The following is a 16,042-nucleotide window of genomic DNA, read 5'->3' as shown; positions in this document are numbered from 1 at the left end:
GTCTACTTTTGTTCTAAATAGGATTTCTGCTTCTTTAAAAAATTTATTTGAAAATCCTCGATAGGAGGAAGATTAGAGTTCTTCCGGAAAGTGTTTCTATTACAAACCCAGATCGCCTTGAAAACTCTAACCTGACTTTTGATGAGCTGAGAGAATTAACGATCAAGGTCAGCCATCTCTCAGTTAATTCGGAGGACTCCGATGTTTGGCATCTGGAACAATCTCCAGGAAGACAAACAGCATCTTCTCACTTTGGTCCAGCCGTTCAGCCATCTCACAGCCTCCGTGGGGAGGGAGGGTGGAGATAAAGTGTTTCCCCCTTACTCTGGCCCAGAAGCTTTGAGTAAAAGACAAAAACTCACCAACCTGGTCTGTTCTGATTCCTCCTCTGTGAAGTCGGGAACATTCCAGGTGAGAGGCTCTTTCCCTCCCTTGGTTGTGACAGACCCTGTATTGTCCCGGGGAGGTTCCGCTCCTGGGCCAATGCTACCAGAGACGTGGTGGGAAAGAAGCCCTGAAGCTATCAGCCAGGAAAAGGGACTTTGTGAGCAGTGATTGAAAAAAAAAAAAACAAACAGGTGCTCCCCCAACTCCCCACTGCCAAATAACCACCTGCAAAGTGAGCAGTCAGAATAGTCAAAGGATTCCAGGAAACTGGAAACATGCTATGTGAAGGAAAACTGAAAGAGGGAGGAAATTGGTGGAATAGAAAATGGAAGAAAATGGAGAAGGAAATGGCAACCCACTCCAGTATTCTTGCCTGGAAAAGTCCATGGACAGAGGAGCCTGGCGGGCTGCAGTCCATGGAATTACATGACTGAGCATGTGTGCACGAGGGTGGAGGGAGATGGGTTGGTAGCAATTAGGTGGTAGAACTAAAAAAAAAAAAAGGAAGAAAAGTGTTTCTATGCCAAGAGAACTACCACCCTGTCTACCTTTGTACAGTTGAAGCAGACTTAGCTGTGATCCCCACAGGCGAGTGCTGGAGAGGTGGGTCCTGAGGGGCGGGGCTCGGTGGAGCTCTCAGAGCCTCAGTTCTCATCTGTATAATGCGTGTGACCCCGACACCTGCCTCCTGGGGTCGCTGTGGGTACTCACTCGCCCGTCTGAGCCAGCATACTCTCTGCACAACAGCGGGTGCAGTGGGTGTTTGCATTCCGTCAAGCTCCACTGGGGTTTCCGTTGTGGCTCAGTCAGTAAAGAATCCACTGCAATGTGGGAGACCTGGGTTCGATCCCTCGGTTGGGAAGATCCCCTGGAGAAGGGAAAGGCTATCCACTTCAGTATTCTGGCCTGGAAAATTCCATGAACTGTATCGTCCCTGGGATCGTAAAGAGTCGGACACGAGTGAGCGACTTTCACTTTCACTTTTCAAGCTTCATAGCCAGATGAGTGTGTCTTCGAAGCTCAGGAAAGAAGTCAGGGAAGGTAGCAGGAAGATACCATCGGTTGGGAGAATCAAGGGCAAGGCTTCTCTCAGGGAGTATGCCTGCACAAAGATTAATAAGAAGCCATAGCAGGGTCAGTGATAAAGTTCAAGGTGTGACTGATGGATGACCTTAGAAGCTGAGGTGCCCTCTTATTACCACTGGCTGTAGATGAACACCAGCTGGATGGGGGTCAGTTGGATGAACAGCGCAGGACAGAGCTAGACCTATGGGACCTCAAGGGGTGTCTCCAAGAGGTTCCTTTCCTACTGGATTATCATAGCCCCCTTTTAAACATTTTTTGACATGAACCATTTTTTAAAAGTCTTTATTGAATTTCTTACAATGTTGCTTCTGTTTTGTTTTGTTTTTTTGGCCCCAAGACATATGAGATCTCAGCTCGTCCACCAGGGATGGAACCCACACCCCCTGCATTGGAAGGTGAAGTCTTAACCACTGGAACGCCAGGGACATCCCTATCATCACCTCTTAATATCACTTTGTAAGCACATGAGTGGACCGAGCATGCTCCTCTCTGACCACCTCTTTGAGCAACAAATGTGTGCCCTCCTGTTCCTCTCTGTTTTCATCTCCAAAAATATCTTTACTGTTCTTTGTGACCACACAGACTCCAAACTATGTTTAAAATCCCAAGTCTTACAGAGTACTCAAGATCACCACCAGCAGCAATTTGGAATTAAATTTTATTTTTGTTTGTTTTTGCTAAAGTGGATTGAACCGTAGAGCTTCCTCTTCAGCATGAGTTTTCAGGGAACAATTGATCTTCTCCGCATTTCCATGCCAACGCATTTACATCTTACTAAAACCTGACCCATATTCGTGGTATCCATCTGAAATTTGAGCTGTCGCCAACTCTGCACTTTCCTGGAGACTCTGGAAGTAGACATTTATTTGGGTACTTCTAGGAATGTTTCTCTAATGGAAAACCCTTAAAGTAGAAACGCGGGTAATATACATACAATGAAATATTCTTCTGCCTTAAAAGGGAAGGAAGTTCTGCAGTATGCTACATGGGTGAACCTTGAGAACATTATGCTGAGTGAAATAAGCCAGTCACAGAAGGAAAAAAAAGCTGCAGGAGTCCACTTAATCAAGTCCCTAGAGTGGTCAAAATCATGGATCCAGAGTGGAATGGGGGGTGCCAAGGGCTGGGCGGAGGGGAAATGGGGAGTTGTGCGACAGGTACAGTTTCAGTTTTGCAAGGTAAGAAAGTTCTGGAGATGGATGCTGATGGTTGCACAATAGTGTGAGTGTTTAACACTGAAAAGTAAGATGGTGAATTGCGTGTTGTGTGTATTTTACAATTAAAAATGCTAACAAGAAACAAAAAGTAGAAATGCTGAGTCCAAAGGTGAGTCCTTTTTTAAATTTAATACTGTCAGCGTGCCCTCCAGGAAGGCTGTCCTGGTTTTGTTCTCACAGCTGTGGGTAAGCCCACCTCCCACAGCTTCATTGGCAGGAGTGTCACCAACCTTTTCTCCATCGTGATTTGGTTTTGGCAAGCAGAATGGCCACACACACACACACAAAAAAAAAAAAAATTGGAAGAGGACTAACACTCTCAACTTGAAGAGTAACAAGTGTTCATCTGGAGACTTAACCGATGGTCCAGTGGTTAGGGCTCCACACTTCTACGGCAGGGGGCACAGGTTCCAACCCTGGTCCGGGAACTAAGATCTCCCATGCCAAGGGGCAAGGCCTCCCCTACCCCGCAGAGAAGGATGTTTATCAGCTTGGTCCCTCCAGAAGCTCCAGAGTAGCCACAAAGAAAATGCAGGCTGCAGCATTCTGCAGGGTAGGGGTAAATCTCCCAACGATGCATCTAGAAACTCAGGAGTTATTCTCGTTGTCTTCCCCCATCCCACTCCCTAACCTTAAAATGATGACTCCAAATATCACAGAGTGGCCTACATACTTGCCTGAAACAGCTGTCCTGCAGAATCACAAAAACGTGGGCTAAAAATAGCCTCAGTCTCTAAAAAGGTTGGGCCCCAGGGAATAAAGCCCTCATAGAAATGTCTCCACATCCATCCAGACCACACAAGGCTGACCCAGCTCTGTCCCCTTCTTGTCATCCTTCGTGACCATTTCTCCCTGCCCTGGAAATAGATGCCTGGCATCTTCTTGCCTTCTTGGTCCCTCGAGGGAAGGGAGGCAGGGTAGGAGGGAAGATAATGCAGTTACACCCAAGCTCCAAGCTTGTGTCATTATTTCCATGTTATAAATGCCTGCACGGGCTCAGATTTTAAATAACGTGTCTGAATGCCCACGGCCAGAGTAAGTAGCCAAATTTCAAACTCAGGGCTCGCTTCCAAGATCCTGTGGTGACAGTTCTCCTTTCTGTGCAGCCCATTCCCCAAAGAGTTCTATCAGACACTCAGGTCATATCCCCACTGAGGAGGGTGAGATGCTGTGTCTTAAGCAGAGAACACAGGCTCTGAGTCGGGTAGGATCCTGCAGAACTGGGAGGCAGCTTTCTCAACAACAACCCACCTAAAGAACGCCTGGTACCTTGCTGATGGCTTTCCCTCCCTCTTAGTGAGTGAGGAGCCACATTTTCTGGGTGGCAGGTGGCAGCGTGGCTCAGCTCCGCATCGTCACTGGCAGGCCTGCTGCCTCTGCCATTGTGAGGTATGCGTGTCTGTCAAGTTCAGCTCTAAACCTCTGTGCTGTTGTGGGGGCTGCTGGATGGGGGGATGGCTCCTGGTGGCCCCCACCTGCCTTGCATTCTACAGGCACCATCTCTAAAGCATGTTTAGAGGGACAGGATCGATCAGGTAAAGACAGTCCCAGTGCCGAGGAAAGAGACTTAAGTGGCAAGGGAGAGTGGTTACCTGTCCTTTGAGTCAGGGACTTAAGGACCAACCAGGGGTGCAGATTTCTGACAATCACATAGTATCAATCTGGGAACATGTTGAAGGCATCTCAGACTCTGAGTCAGCTGGAGATAGTCAGGGCGTGTGTGTGTGTGTGTGTGTGTGAGTCAGCTGGAGATAGTCGGGGCGTGTGTGTGTGTGTGTGTGTGTGTGTCAGCTGGAGATAGTCGGGGCGTGTGTGTGTGTGTGTGTGTGTGTGTGTGTGTGTCAGCTGGAGATAGTCAGGGCGTGTGTGTGTGTGTGTGTGTGTGTGTGTCAGCTGGAGATAGTCAGGGCGTGTGTGTGTGTGTGTGTGTCAGCTGGAGATAGTCAGGGCGTGTGTGTGTGTGTGTGTGTGTGTCAGCTGGAGATAGTCAGGGCGTGTGTGTGTGTGTGTGTGTGTGTGTGTGTAGGCTGTGCAGGGCGTGTGTGTGTGTGTGTGTGTGTGTGTGTAGGCTGTGCAGGGCGTGTGTGTGTGTGTGTGTGTGTGTGTCAGCTGGAGATAGTCAGGGCGTGTGTGTGTGTGTGTGTGTGTATCTGAGCCAGCTGGAGATAGTCAGGGCGTGTGTGTGTGTGTGTGTGTCAGCTGGAGATAGTCAGGGCATGTGTGTGTGTGTGTGTGTGTGGGTATCTGAGCCAGCTGGAGATAGTCAGGGCGTGTGTGTGTGTGTGTGTGTGTGTGTATCTGAGCCAGCTGGAGATAGTCGGGGTGTGTGTGTGTGTATCTGAGTCAGCTGGAGATAGTCAGGGCGTGTGTGTTTCTGAGTCAGCTGGAGATAGTCAGGGTGTGTGTGTGCATGTGTGTGTGTCTGTGTGTGTGTGTCTGAGTCAGCTGGAGATAGTCAGGGTGTGTGTGTGTGTCTGAGTCAGTTGGAGATAGGGTGTGTGTCTGTGTGTCTGTGTCTGTGGGTGTGTGTGTGTGTGGGTTAGGCACTGAGATGAAGGGGGTGTCATGCCTGGAGAACCCATGAATGCCAGATTCCCGTCCTGCAAAGACCCCAAAGGAGGCAGATGCATGACAAGAAATGACCAGCCCACATGGCACAATGTAATGTGCATGTTCAGTCGTGTCTGACTCTGCAACCCCATGGACTGTAGCCCAGCAGGCTCCTCTGTCCATGGGATTTTCCAGGCAAGAATACTGGAGTGGGTTGCCATTTCCTCCTCCAGGGGATCTTCCCAACCCAGGGACTGAACCGCATTGGCAGGTGGATTCTTTACCACGGTGTCACCTGGGAAGCTCCTGACACAAGGTTATGTTGTTATTAAATACTGGGCCCCAAACCTGCCATACCAGATCCCTAGTCTCTAGGGGGTGGTTCCGCATTCCAGCCCTCGGGGCTGTGGACCATGTCTGACTAGTCCCAGACTAAATGGCTCCTTGGGACAGGACCAGGATTCAAGGCTGGCTCTCCTGTCTCCCAGGGTAATGTTCCTGTTACCTGTTCAGAACTCTGCCTGTGTGGAAACACCCAAAGGGAAAGAATTCACACAGGCAGGCCTGCAAGAGATGGTGCAACCAGCTGTGGGTCTTTGGGCCCTGGATTTCTGAGTTACAGAAAACACAGCAAGCTTCTGTCTGGATCAGTAGCCACCAACTTGACCCAACCCTCCCCTGCCCCAAGATTTACCAAGTTTTAAGATGTACCCCTTGAGTCTCTAAGTAAAGAGATGAGAAATAAACAAGTGGACAGATGTATGTAAGAGAAATGATTTAACTTTATAAAAATGTGATCATACAGCAAGATTTGATTTTTTTTTTCTTCTCTTTTTTCTTCTGGCAAATGAAGTTTATAAAAACACCTGGAATAAAAATTAGAACCATAACCTAATAAAAATTAAAAACCTTACATTTCAAGGAAACAAGAGTCGTTTCAGAAAGACAATGAAGAGAAAACAGCAGCCAAAGTGGCAGCGGCTCGGGGAGAGGGGAGAAGGCAGGTTCCGTGGTAATGCGGAAACAGTAACCGACTCACGCGAGCCTGACCTTTGGCACCAGGGTGGGCTCAGGAGTGGGGGCAAGGGGGGCAGTGATGGTGAGAGAGGCAGGTGGGTTTCTGGAAAGGGACAGACCAATGGCTCGGCGGGCAGCAGTGGCCTCCTGCAAACAGGCCCACGATCCCCTCCTCTTCCCGGACCTGCAAGCCACGGGGCGGTGACTCGAAGAAAAATCCCTATGAATCTGCCACAGCGGGGAGCTCAATGCGGGGAAACTCGTTGGAATGTCAAGGTCAGCTAGGGCGACTTGCCACAGAGACCCAAGGAAACAAGACAGACAGGGCTACACACAAAACACTGTTTGGAAGGTCTGCACCAGAGCCAAGAGAGGCTGGAGACAACCTTGGAGAGATAGGCCGGGAACCCACCACAGCCACATCCCCCAGCCTCTCCTTCCAGGGAGCTGGTCCTGAGGCTGGCTACTCCCCAAGGAGATGGGGAATCCTTGACTACATTCTGAGGTAGTCTAATCGCCACTTGCACAGGCAGCTGAGAATGATCTCAACAAATAGGGGCAAGCAGGCAGAAAAGTTTCCGCGGAGAGAAAAGGCTAAGGGCATGGTTCTCAGGCCAGGGCAGCGGTGACACTGAGGTGTGGGGTGTACCTGCTACTGACTGGGGTCATGGTGATGATGAGCCAGAGACCTGGGAGCCTCGGGGGGGGGCGGGGGGTGGGTCCCAAGCTTTCCTGCAGCTATGACTCTGGTCATCTGAGCTTGTTTTAGGGAGAACCAGTCCTGCTGGACTCAAACTTGGCTAAGCACTTAAGAGGCCCCTTCTCTGAGGAAGCAGTGGACCCCAAACCGCCACAGAGAGAGAAATAATAAGGATGAAAAGCAAAGGTGATGCTAGACCCCTCATCCCACTTTCACTGCTAATGTATATTATTTTCCTCTTCTGCCCCAGCACTTGGGATTCTAAGTCAGGATGGAACGTTCTGAAGGTTTAAGCAGCAGCAGCTATATGGATGTTAGTGCTTCTTCTGCTTTGCACATTTCCGAGGACGCCTTCTGGGACGAAGCTCACCAAAGTCTTCCACTTCATTTTCGTAAACATCTTCCTGAACGACACCTGTTTAAAAAGCAAAAAAAAAAAAAAAGCAGAATGGTGATTTTTTTTTTCCATTTTACTGCAATATATAATAACATCCTAATAACATCTAATGTTGAAAAAGAAGAAGAAAAAAAAAAAAAAGCTAGAGCTAAACACCCTTCTCCAGAACGTTCTTTCACAGGCTAGCTCCTCTCCCCTTCTTTTAGAGGCCCTTTAAATGAAAAATAAGTTCAACAAAAATGAAATTCAACCGCAACTTGAGATGGTATCCCAGTTATGTTCTTCTGTTTGAAGCAATCACAAAAAATCACAGTGCCATCAGAGACTAAAATCTAAAGATTATTGGCAGAGACATTTGTGTCAAGTCCTTCCCGGTTTTCCCCAGCTCCAGAGTTTGGATTTTCCAGTAGCATCTGGGTCATGAGGACTCACAGAAGGGCAATCTGGGACAAGTGAAACACTAGGAGGATGAAGAAGAAAGATACTACCAACAGGGGGAGGCTTTCCAGATCATATAGAATTCAGCAAGAAGATTCTGTCAGGAAAGAAACCCAGGCTCACTCTATACCAGCTTTAAATTCTCTGAAGGAAGATGTATGCAAGTTTCCCCAAAGATTTTGTTTGTTTAGTTCACAAAGTTGTCTTATATCCCCAAGCCCAGAACAGTGCTGATACATTCCAGACGCTCAATATATAAATACACTCACAGAATTACAAGAAGGACTTGCACAGGCAAACATTTATCAAGGGATACACTCTGCCCATCCTGGGAGTCACTGTACGGAGTACAAGAAGTAATATAGAGCCACTGGTAACAGCTCATGAGTGGCAAAGATTTTGGGAAAAGCAAGAAGCCAAGTAACAGCCCTCAAAGTCAGATGGGGGAGCCCCGTCACTCTGCTGCTACTGATCAGAGTTGCTGGGGGCGGTGTTCCCAGACAGTGAGCGACCACTGCTCACAACGCAGGCGGCCGCACTGCAGACCGACCTGGGAGTCAGCAGAACCAAGGGCCACGAGACCCAGAGCGTCACCCTGGGACGAAGGACTCCTCACCTTCCTCCTGGTGCAGCTGTGTTTTCCTCAGCCACTCCTGTGCATCCCTGACGGACGGGATCAGCATGTTGACCAGCCGAGCCATGACCTCCTCCGCTAGAGAACCAAAGAACCAGGGCTTTGAGTGAAGGGGCGGCTGTAGGGATGAGGACGCTCAGTACTAAGAGTCAAAGCCCCCACCTCCCAGGATCTTGTCTCCGCTTCCTCTGAGAAGGGCAGTGAAAGGCTGCTGTCTGCCACCAGGAGCAGAAACTACATGTCCCTGTCTGGAGGGAATGCCAATAGCAAGCCTTTGGAGGAAGCTTTTCAAACTGTTCTTACCTTCAACTGGACTGTCTGAATTCTAGAATGATTTAAAAACATACAATTTCACTAATTTTATACATAACTCCCCTCTTCCCTCGTGTCTCAGTGGTAAAGAATCCACCTTCCAATGCAGAAGATGCTGATGATCCCTGGGTTGGGAAGATCCCCTGGAGAAGGAAATGACACCTCACTCCAGTATCCTTGCCTGGGAAACCCTATGGACAGAGGAGCCTGGCTACAGTCCACAGGGTTGTAAAAGAGTCGGACACGACTTAGCAACTAAACAACAACATACATAACTTGTACTCAGTTTCGCTAAGATGGAGCTAATAAAGATGTCAGAGGATACCCGATTCACAGATCACGTAAGAATTCTTTTAAGAGGCTCACACTGGGTGTGGTGTGAGGACCTAAAAGGGAAAGACCAGGTATGCAGGCTAGATTTTAGTCAAGTCAAAGTGTTAGTTGCTCAGTCGTTCTGACTCTTTGCGACACTATGGACTGCAGCCCACCAGACTCCTCTGTCCATGGAATTCTCCAGGCAAGAATACTGGAGTGGGTACCTATTCCCTTCTCGAGGGTCTCTTCCCCACTCAGGGATCAAACCCAGGTCTCCTGCATTACAGGCAGATTCTTCACCGTCTGAGCTACTAGATCGGGTTCAGCCCATAGCAGGCGCTCAAGATATCCCTGAATAAATGAATCAAGGAAGGTTTAAAGAATTTTCTCAAGACTGGAGGCATTCTCCTTCTATCGTCTCCATAGCATTGGTTAGCAAACCCTTTTCTGTCATGCCAGAAAAAGCATCATGCCCTAGATGGTTTCTGTCAACCGTCATGCCCTAAGACTATGACACATTGTTTAACTGGGGGAGGGGTGATCCAAAGAATGGGGCTTTGGTGGGACTGGAGAACATGTGGTCTTCACTTGTGTCTCAGCTACTGCCAAGATTCCAGCATCCCCAGGTCAGACCTCACTACGAAGGGGCCTGACTTGGACCCAAGTCCTCAAAGCCCGGGTTCCGCCACCATCTGGGCCCGCCTCTCGAGGACCCTTACCATCAGCCCAGGCCTTCCGTCTGTACAGGTCCTCCACTGAGTCAGAGACCTTCTTGATGTTCTCCTGGACCTTCCTCTGGAGTACATGGCTGTGCTCTTTGGCGCCCAGGTGTCTGTGACCCCAAGCGCTCTGCTCCATATCCTGCACCACCAGCTTGCCTTCCTCCATCGCCGGGTCCACCGTCTCGCAGAAAAACTCCAAGTACCTCTGGTAGGCCACTTGCTGCGTCTGGTGGCTTTCCAGGCGGATGTGCTGCTCATAGGACTCACTGCTCCTCTCCCATCCTTGCTCATCTTCCAGCTCTGCCCCAGAAAGGGCTACAGCCTCGGGAGCCGCGTCCTCAAATGCCTGATCTGGGGTGAAATAGTTCTCGGGCCCGCGGGTGAACTTGACCCCGCACAGGTCGCACTGGGTCCGGTCCACGTCAGCCTTTTTGAAGTTCCCAGCCGTGGGCTCTCTGCCCTCCTCCCTGAAGTGCTCGGCCTGGCCTCCCGCCCTTCCTCTCTTCCATCTGATGCACAAAGACACCACGAGGCAAACCCTCCGCATCTTCCGGCGGATGGACGCCCTCCGCTGCTTCTGCGAGAGGATGGAGGCGAGGACGTGGTCCCCCTCCAAGGCCAGCTCCTCCGGCTCGTCCTGGCCGACCTCGTATTCGGGTTCGGCCAAGTAGTCCACGGGATCCACGGAGAACAGGCGGTTCAGCCGGATCTCCTCGTGGTAGAGGCCCCGGACCACGGTCCCTTTGGTGTGCCCACTGTCCCACTGCCAGTGGCAGTCCATGAGGAACTCTTCGTCCCGCTCAAAGAGCAGGTCCTGTAGCGCCTCCGCCACGGACTTCACGTTGACAGGCCAGCCGCACTCGCTTCACCACTCTGAGCAGGCGCTCCGGGACCCGGCCCGGGCACTCCATGCCCAGCAGCTGCAGCCTGGTTTCAAGCTCCTGGAACTGGCTGGACAGGAGAGGCTTGCAGGACGGCTGCAGCACGCCCTCGGTGTTCACCAGCATCACCAGGCACAGCACCAGTGTCCGCTCGGCCTCCCCGGACACCACGTAGTCGATGTCGCTGAAGGCGTCCAGCAGGACGTTGAAGTTGGCATTCTCGCAGCCGCAGAGCACCTTGACGAGGTAGGACAGGTGGAACCGGAACTTGTGAATGGCCCTGGTCAGGTCCTTGGGTCTGTACTCCTGAATGATGGCGAACACGTCCCCGGGCTCCCGGTCCTTCTTGCTGAACAGGAACTCCCAGTAATGCAAGAGCGCGATGTAGCTCTTCGGGAGGCACAAGACGGCATTCTTCCAGAGGCGGGCCAGGACCACCCCACAGTGGACAAACTGGAGCTCCAGCAGGGCCACCGTGTTCCCGATGCTGGGGATCAGCGGCTCTTTGCACCTCTTGACCAGGACATTCATGAAACGGAAAAAGCGCCTCTTGAAGTCTTCTGGGTTCCTGCACACGTAGAACTGGTGGATGGAGTCCTGCAGCAGTCGGATGAAGCATAGGTGGGGCTTCTCCGTGCTCTCGTCATCCTTGTTGGGCGCCAGCATGCCGAATTTCCCTTCTATTCCTTTCAGCCTGCTGCCTCTGTCCCTGCCCCTTTTCTCTTGTTCACACTGCAGGGCTTTGAGTTCCCGGTTGTACTGGTCCTCCTCCTGGTGGAGCAGCTTGTCGAGCTCATCGGGGTAGCTGGAAGACAGAAGAAAAGCCTGTATGGCGCTCAGCCACAGGTCCGTGGACTCCCGGCGGCTCCGGGCCCTTTCGTTTTGAAACAGGACGTGGATGTATTCTTTCAGGGCAGACCTGTAGGATCGGAAGGATTTGTAATGTGGTTTGAGGACTTCTTTGCATGCCATAGGGTTTTCTGACAACACTCTCTGGTGGAAATGCTTAGGGAAGACGACATTCAGCAAGGATTTGCAAAGGCCGTGCTTGTCCAGAGACAAAATGTAATCGATCTCTTCAAGTTCTTCAGCTAAGACTTTAGGAAATACTCTTTTGGCTTCCAACAGTAACCCCTTGATGGCCACCAGGTGTATTTTTGACTGGACCAAACACTTGGCCTCGTGACGCCGCAAAGGCCTGTGGAAGTCTTCACAGCATCCGTCCTCGCATTTTAAGCCCACGACAAACTTCATGCAGACACCTGGGTAGGTCTTCACAAGCAGGCTCTCTGTGATCTGACATAGCCTGCTCAGAAGGTGCTTGTTTAGGGCTAATTTCACCTGATCCATCATTATCAAGAAATGGTCTTTTGTTTTCTTCTCCTTCAAGTTCAAATCCAGGTCAGAAATGATGCGTAATATGGGTCCAGGGTCGTTCTGAGCTATCTGACAGTACTTGGCATCCACCTGCGAGATCCCAAAAAACTCAAAGCAAGACTTGACCATCTCCTTCTCGGCATTGGTGGTCACTCTTCTGAGGGCCCTGACCAGATCGAGGAGGACCCCAAGGCCCCCCGGAGCCAGAGCCAGGACTTCCTCGGGCTGGACCTCACAGCGGCTGGTGGCTTGGTAGAGCGCCTCCACTGCCCCCGCCGAGTGGTTGAGGGTGTCAAACTTCAGGAAAGCATCCTTGAGCTTCAAGAAATCTCTCATGATCACCCCCTGCAGGAAGTGGGCCTCGGCGATGCCAGACAGCTGGTTGGTCTGATGGCAGAGGTCCAGGGCTTCTCTGAGGATGGTCTTGGTAAGGTCGACGTTGGAATCCCTGGCCACGTTGAGACGGGCAACCGCTAGAAGACACGAGGCCTGGAAGTCCTTGTCAGCGGTGAGCCTGGCAGCCTCCAAGAGGCAGCCGTGCTGCTTCATCAGCAGGGCAGCGTCTTCCCTCCGACCTTCCCTGTTGAGCAGGTCGGCGGCCTCCGCCAGCCGCTTCCGAGATGTCAGGAACACCAGCTGGTCTTCAGTGTCAAGCTTTGAGAGCACAGCCATCATCTCCTTCGTTTTATTCATGCTCAGGTACTTGGCTGCAGCTTCCAAGTAAAATTGGCTGGCAGAATAGGAGAGCTTGGAGACAGGAAGGGCCTTGGCCCTTAGCATTTCTTCATACCTGCAAAGACAGACAACACCGATGTCAACTCAGCATCACCCCGTATAAAATTTATAAAGTGCAGAACAGAGCAACTTATATAAAATGCCCACTTGTAGATAGGACCCACCAAACTGGACCTAAAGTTAGCCAGCATCTTTATCAAGACTTCATTTTATACTATAAAATTAATTCTTTATTCCCCAAAGGAACCCAGCACAAGTATGTTTAATTAATAAAATATAGTGGAGTTGCACAAAAAGAAGAAAATAGTTAAAAAAGAAAAAAGAAACAAACCCAAACAAAACTGAAAAAGAATAAACATTAAAAAAAAAAATTTGAAGAAAAGAATGTAATAGAGTTGTATCCTAGGCAAGTGACAGTTACGTTACAAGTTAACCTGTAAGGCATAAAGTATTCATAGTCAAAATTATTCTTGGGGGGGGGGGAAATCCCTTAAATTTGCATAAGAGCTTGCTAATCATTTTAGGTATACAGCCTATGGAGGCTGATACCTGATAAAGGAGAAAGTGTGAAATGGGGGCTGCAGACACACCAGCCATTACATCAGTCTTCCCCTTATTATCCAACTTGTCACTTTTCTCTTTTTACCAAGAATGCATGTGATTGATTTAGTGTGAGATGAATGAAGTCTTGAAGTCAAGTTCCCTTTGACACTGTTGATTCAAGTGAGTATACCCCACATACCAATTTTCAAGGCACTGGGCCAATCCAGTGAAACATGCCTACTTTTGAACTCTTGCAGGGGACAAAACGTATTTCCTCACAACCAGATACCCAGGAACCTCCTGCTGCCCTGGGGTCATCTTACAAACATCAGATCCCCTCTTATAACAGGACCTCTCTGAACGGGTATGACTGAGGTTGAACCCCTCTCATAAGCTTTGTCTGATAGAATAGAGGGTATTTACAGTAGGTTTAAGGAACTAGCCAGGTATTTGGCTTTAAAATATAAAATCTGCTCATTACATGTTAAGTCAGGCCAGCTAGCAATTGAATTCTACATCCAGTATGTAGAGCATTCAAAAGACTCAGATAAATCAAGTGCTAGGCTCCAATTAGTACTGACAACACTTAGATCTCAACTCAACATATCATTAAAGAGTTCATTCAATACCTCAGGAAAGCTGATAAACAAAATAATGAGAGACCCTAAAAAATGTTTCTGGGGAGAAAGCAATGATTATTCAATGCTATCCTGGCAAAGTGAGAACAGAAGATTAAAATAATTGAAAGTACAAAAAAACCCCCCAACCCCTCTCAATTGCTTTCATCATATGGCCTCACAAGGGAACTGGCCTGGTCAATTACTCAGAGTACATAGCACCCTGACAACTGGGTACACAATCAATGCCACACCTGGCATCCTGTTATGGACTGATGGTTTGTGACCCTTACAATTCATATGTTGAAATCCTAACCCCTAGTGTGACTGTATTTGGAGATGAGGCCTCTAAGGGAGTAATTAGGGTTAATTGAGGTTATAAGGGTGGGGTCCTGATCTAATAGGATTAGTGTCCTTATAAGAACCGACACCAGATAGGGAAGGAAGAGAACTCCACCAGTAGCCCAACTGACAGGAGCCTTGATTGTGAACTTCTAGCCTCCAAAACTATGAGAAAATAAATTTCTGTTCTTTAAGCCACCCAAGCTATGGCATTTCATTATGGCAGCCTGAGCTGACTAATACATACATGCTGTGTGTATCTTATGCATAATGGCACCAAAGACCTGGATAAAGAAATATGCTCGTTTACCAACTGTGACACTAGACACTTACTTTTCCATTTCTAAACATAAAACTCAATTTCTTTATCTAGGTGCTGGTTATACAAGTGTATTTACCTTGTGAAAATAATGCTCTTTTTAAAAATATACGATATACTTTAATAAATGCTAACTTAAAAATATAAAGCTTGAACACCTGGTCAATCCCATTCATTTTATCACATGTATAATTTGGTAGAAAGCAAAGAAAATACAGAACCAAGCCACAGTTTACTTTTCCAGGAGCTGTTGAGCAGAAATGCAAAACAGCAGCCTCTGCAATTCTAGCTGTCTCCTTCCACCTGGAAGACCTCCTCCCAGAAGGCATCAGGAGGTCTGATGTTTCTAGAGTCCTTATCAGCCGTTAACCCCATCTGTCTCCACTTCATCTTTGGAACATCAGTTAGGCTGAAGGCTCAAGGAGGCTCCTCTAGGTCATGTATGAAACTTGTGTGTCCTACAACTACGGGCATGTGGACATACATATCATATACACATGTACCAGCGCCTGGCTGGGTGTCCACCAGTAGATCATGATGAGGCACAACTTTGTGACTGCCCACTAGTGCTCTGACCTCTATCCATCCACATCAGTGAAACTGTCAACTCAGCCGGTAAAGGCGGAGAGGTCAGAACCATCAATCATGAAATTGCTGGGCAGGTGATATACACACTTACAATACATCCTTCATCTTCTTCTGCCCCTTCTCCTCATGACACTGTGTTCAAGGAACTCTTGACTCAGCATCAAGGCCACCACTCAAGTATAAGGAGGGTGACCTGGTCAAGCCATTTCAGAAGAGCAAGACAGGGACTTCCCTGTTGGACCAGTGGCTACGACTTGGTGCTTCCACTACAGGTAGCACGGGTTTGATCCCTGGTCGGGAAAGTAAGATTCCCACAAGCCTCATGGCCAGGGATAAAAACAAAAAGAAGAGCAAGATAACACCTCCCCAAGGAGCAACGGAAAGGCAGGGCTTGGGGATGGGGAAAAGGGAGGAAGAGAATAAAACCACCTACTTTTCCACTGCCATAGCCGCTTCTTCAAACAGCTCCTCTTGACAGTACATTTTGAGGGCTAGATCAAATTCCTGAATCTGCTCAAAGCATCGGGAAGCATCTTTGTAACACTGACTTCGCTTATAGAAATAGGCGGCATCTTTTACCTAGGACAGAGTAAAACTTTATTCAGAATATTTAGAGCAAATTTTCATCTTAAAAGTAAACCAAAACCATGAATAATAAAGAGGATGTTTGTATGTCTGGAATCTGTTAAAATCCGGTGAAAAACACTAAAACCTAGGTAATTTAGGAAAACTAATTCTTTCCATGAAGAAAAATAAAGTGAAATTCCAACCTCACACCATACACAAATAGAAGCTCCAGGTGGTTAAAGGTCTAAGTGAGAAAGCTATTGGAGAAGTGTGTGTGTGTGTGTGTGTGTATGTGTGT

At 48.8% G+C, this 16,042-nt stretch overlaps 1 protein-coding gene and 1 long non-coding RNA gene across 2 annotated transcripts in view; both read right to left on the bottom strand.

Annotated features, from left to right (window-relative positions):
• Positions 1–2,113: 2,113 nt before the first annotated feature.
• LOC110142767 (uncharacterized) lies at positions 2,114–4,790 on the bottom strand. The gene is made up of 2 exons (XR_002315405.2): positions 3,942–4,790; positions 2,114–2,321 (listed from the first exon to the last, which is right to left on the bottom strand). It is a non-coding gene; the product is annotated as an uncharacterized lncRNA (long non-coding RNA).
• Positions 4,791–6,004: 1,214 nt separating this feature from the next.
• The window catches only part of TRANK1 (tetratricopeptide repeat and ankyrin repeat containing 1), a 93,927-nt gene continuing 83,889 nt past the window's right edge, over positions 6,005–16,042 (bottom strand). Inside the window, 5 exon segments of the mRNA XM_020902119.2 lie at positions 6,005–7,372; positions 8,409–8,504; positions 9,773–10,622; positions 10,624–12,823; positions 15,611–15,756. Of these exon segments, the coding sequence (XP_020757778.2) occupies positions 7,272–7,372; positions 8,409–8,504; positions 9,773–10,622; positions 10,624–12,823; positions 15,611–15,756 (3,393 nt within the window). The 3' untranslated portion in view covers positions 6,005–7,271.

The sequence above is a fragment of the Odocoileus virginianus genome, chromosome 26, assembly GCF_023699985.2.
Source record: "Odocoileus virginianus isolate 20LAN1187 ecotype Illinois chromosome 26, Ovbor_1.2, whole genome shotgun sequence".
NCBI classification, from domain to species: domain Eukaryota; kingdom Metazoa; phylum Chordata; class Mammalia; order Artiodactyla; family Cervidae; genus Odocoileus; species Odocoileus virginianus.
Note: the sequence above shows the minus strand (reverse complement) of the source record. Positions and strands in the feature narration are given on the sequence as shown.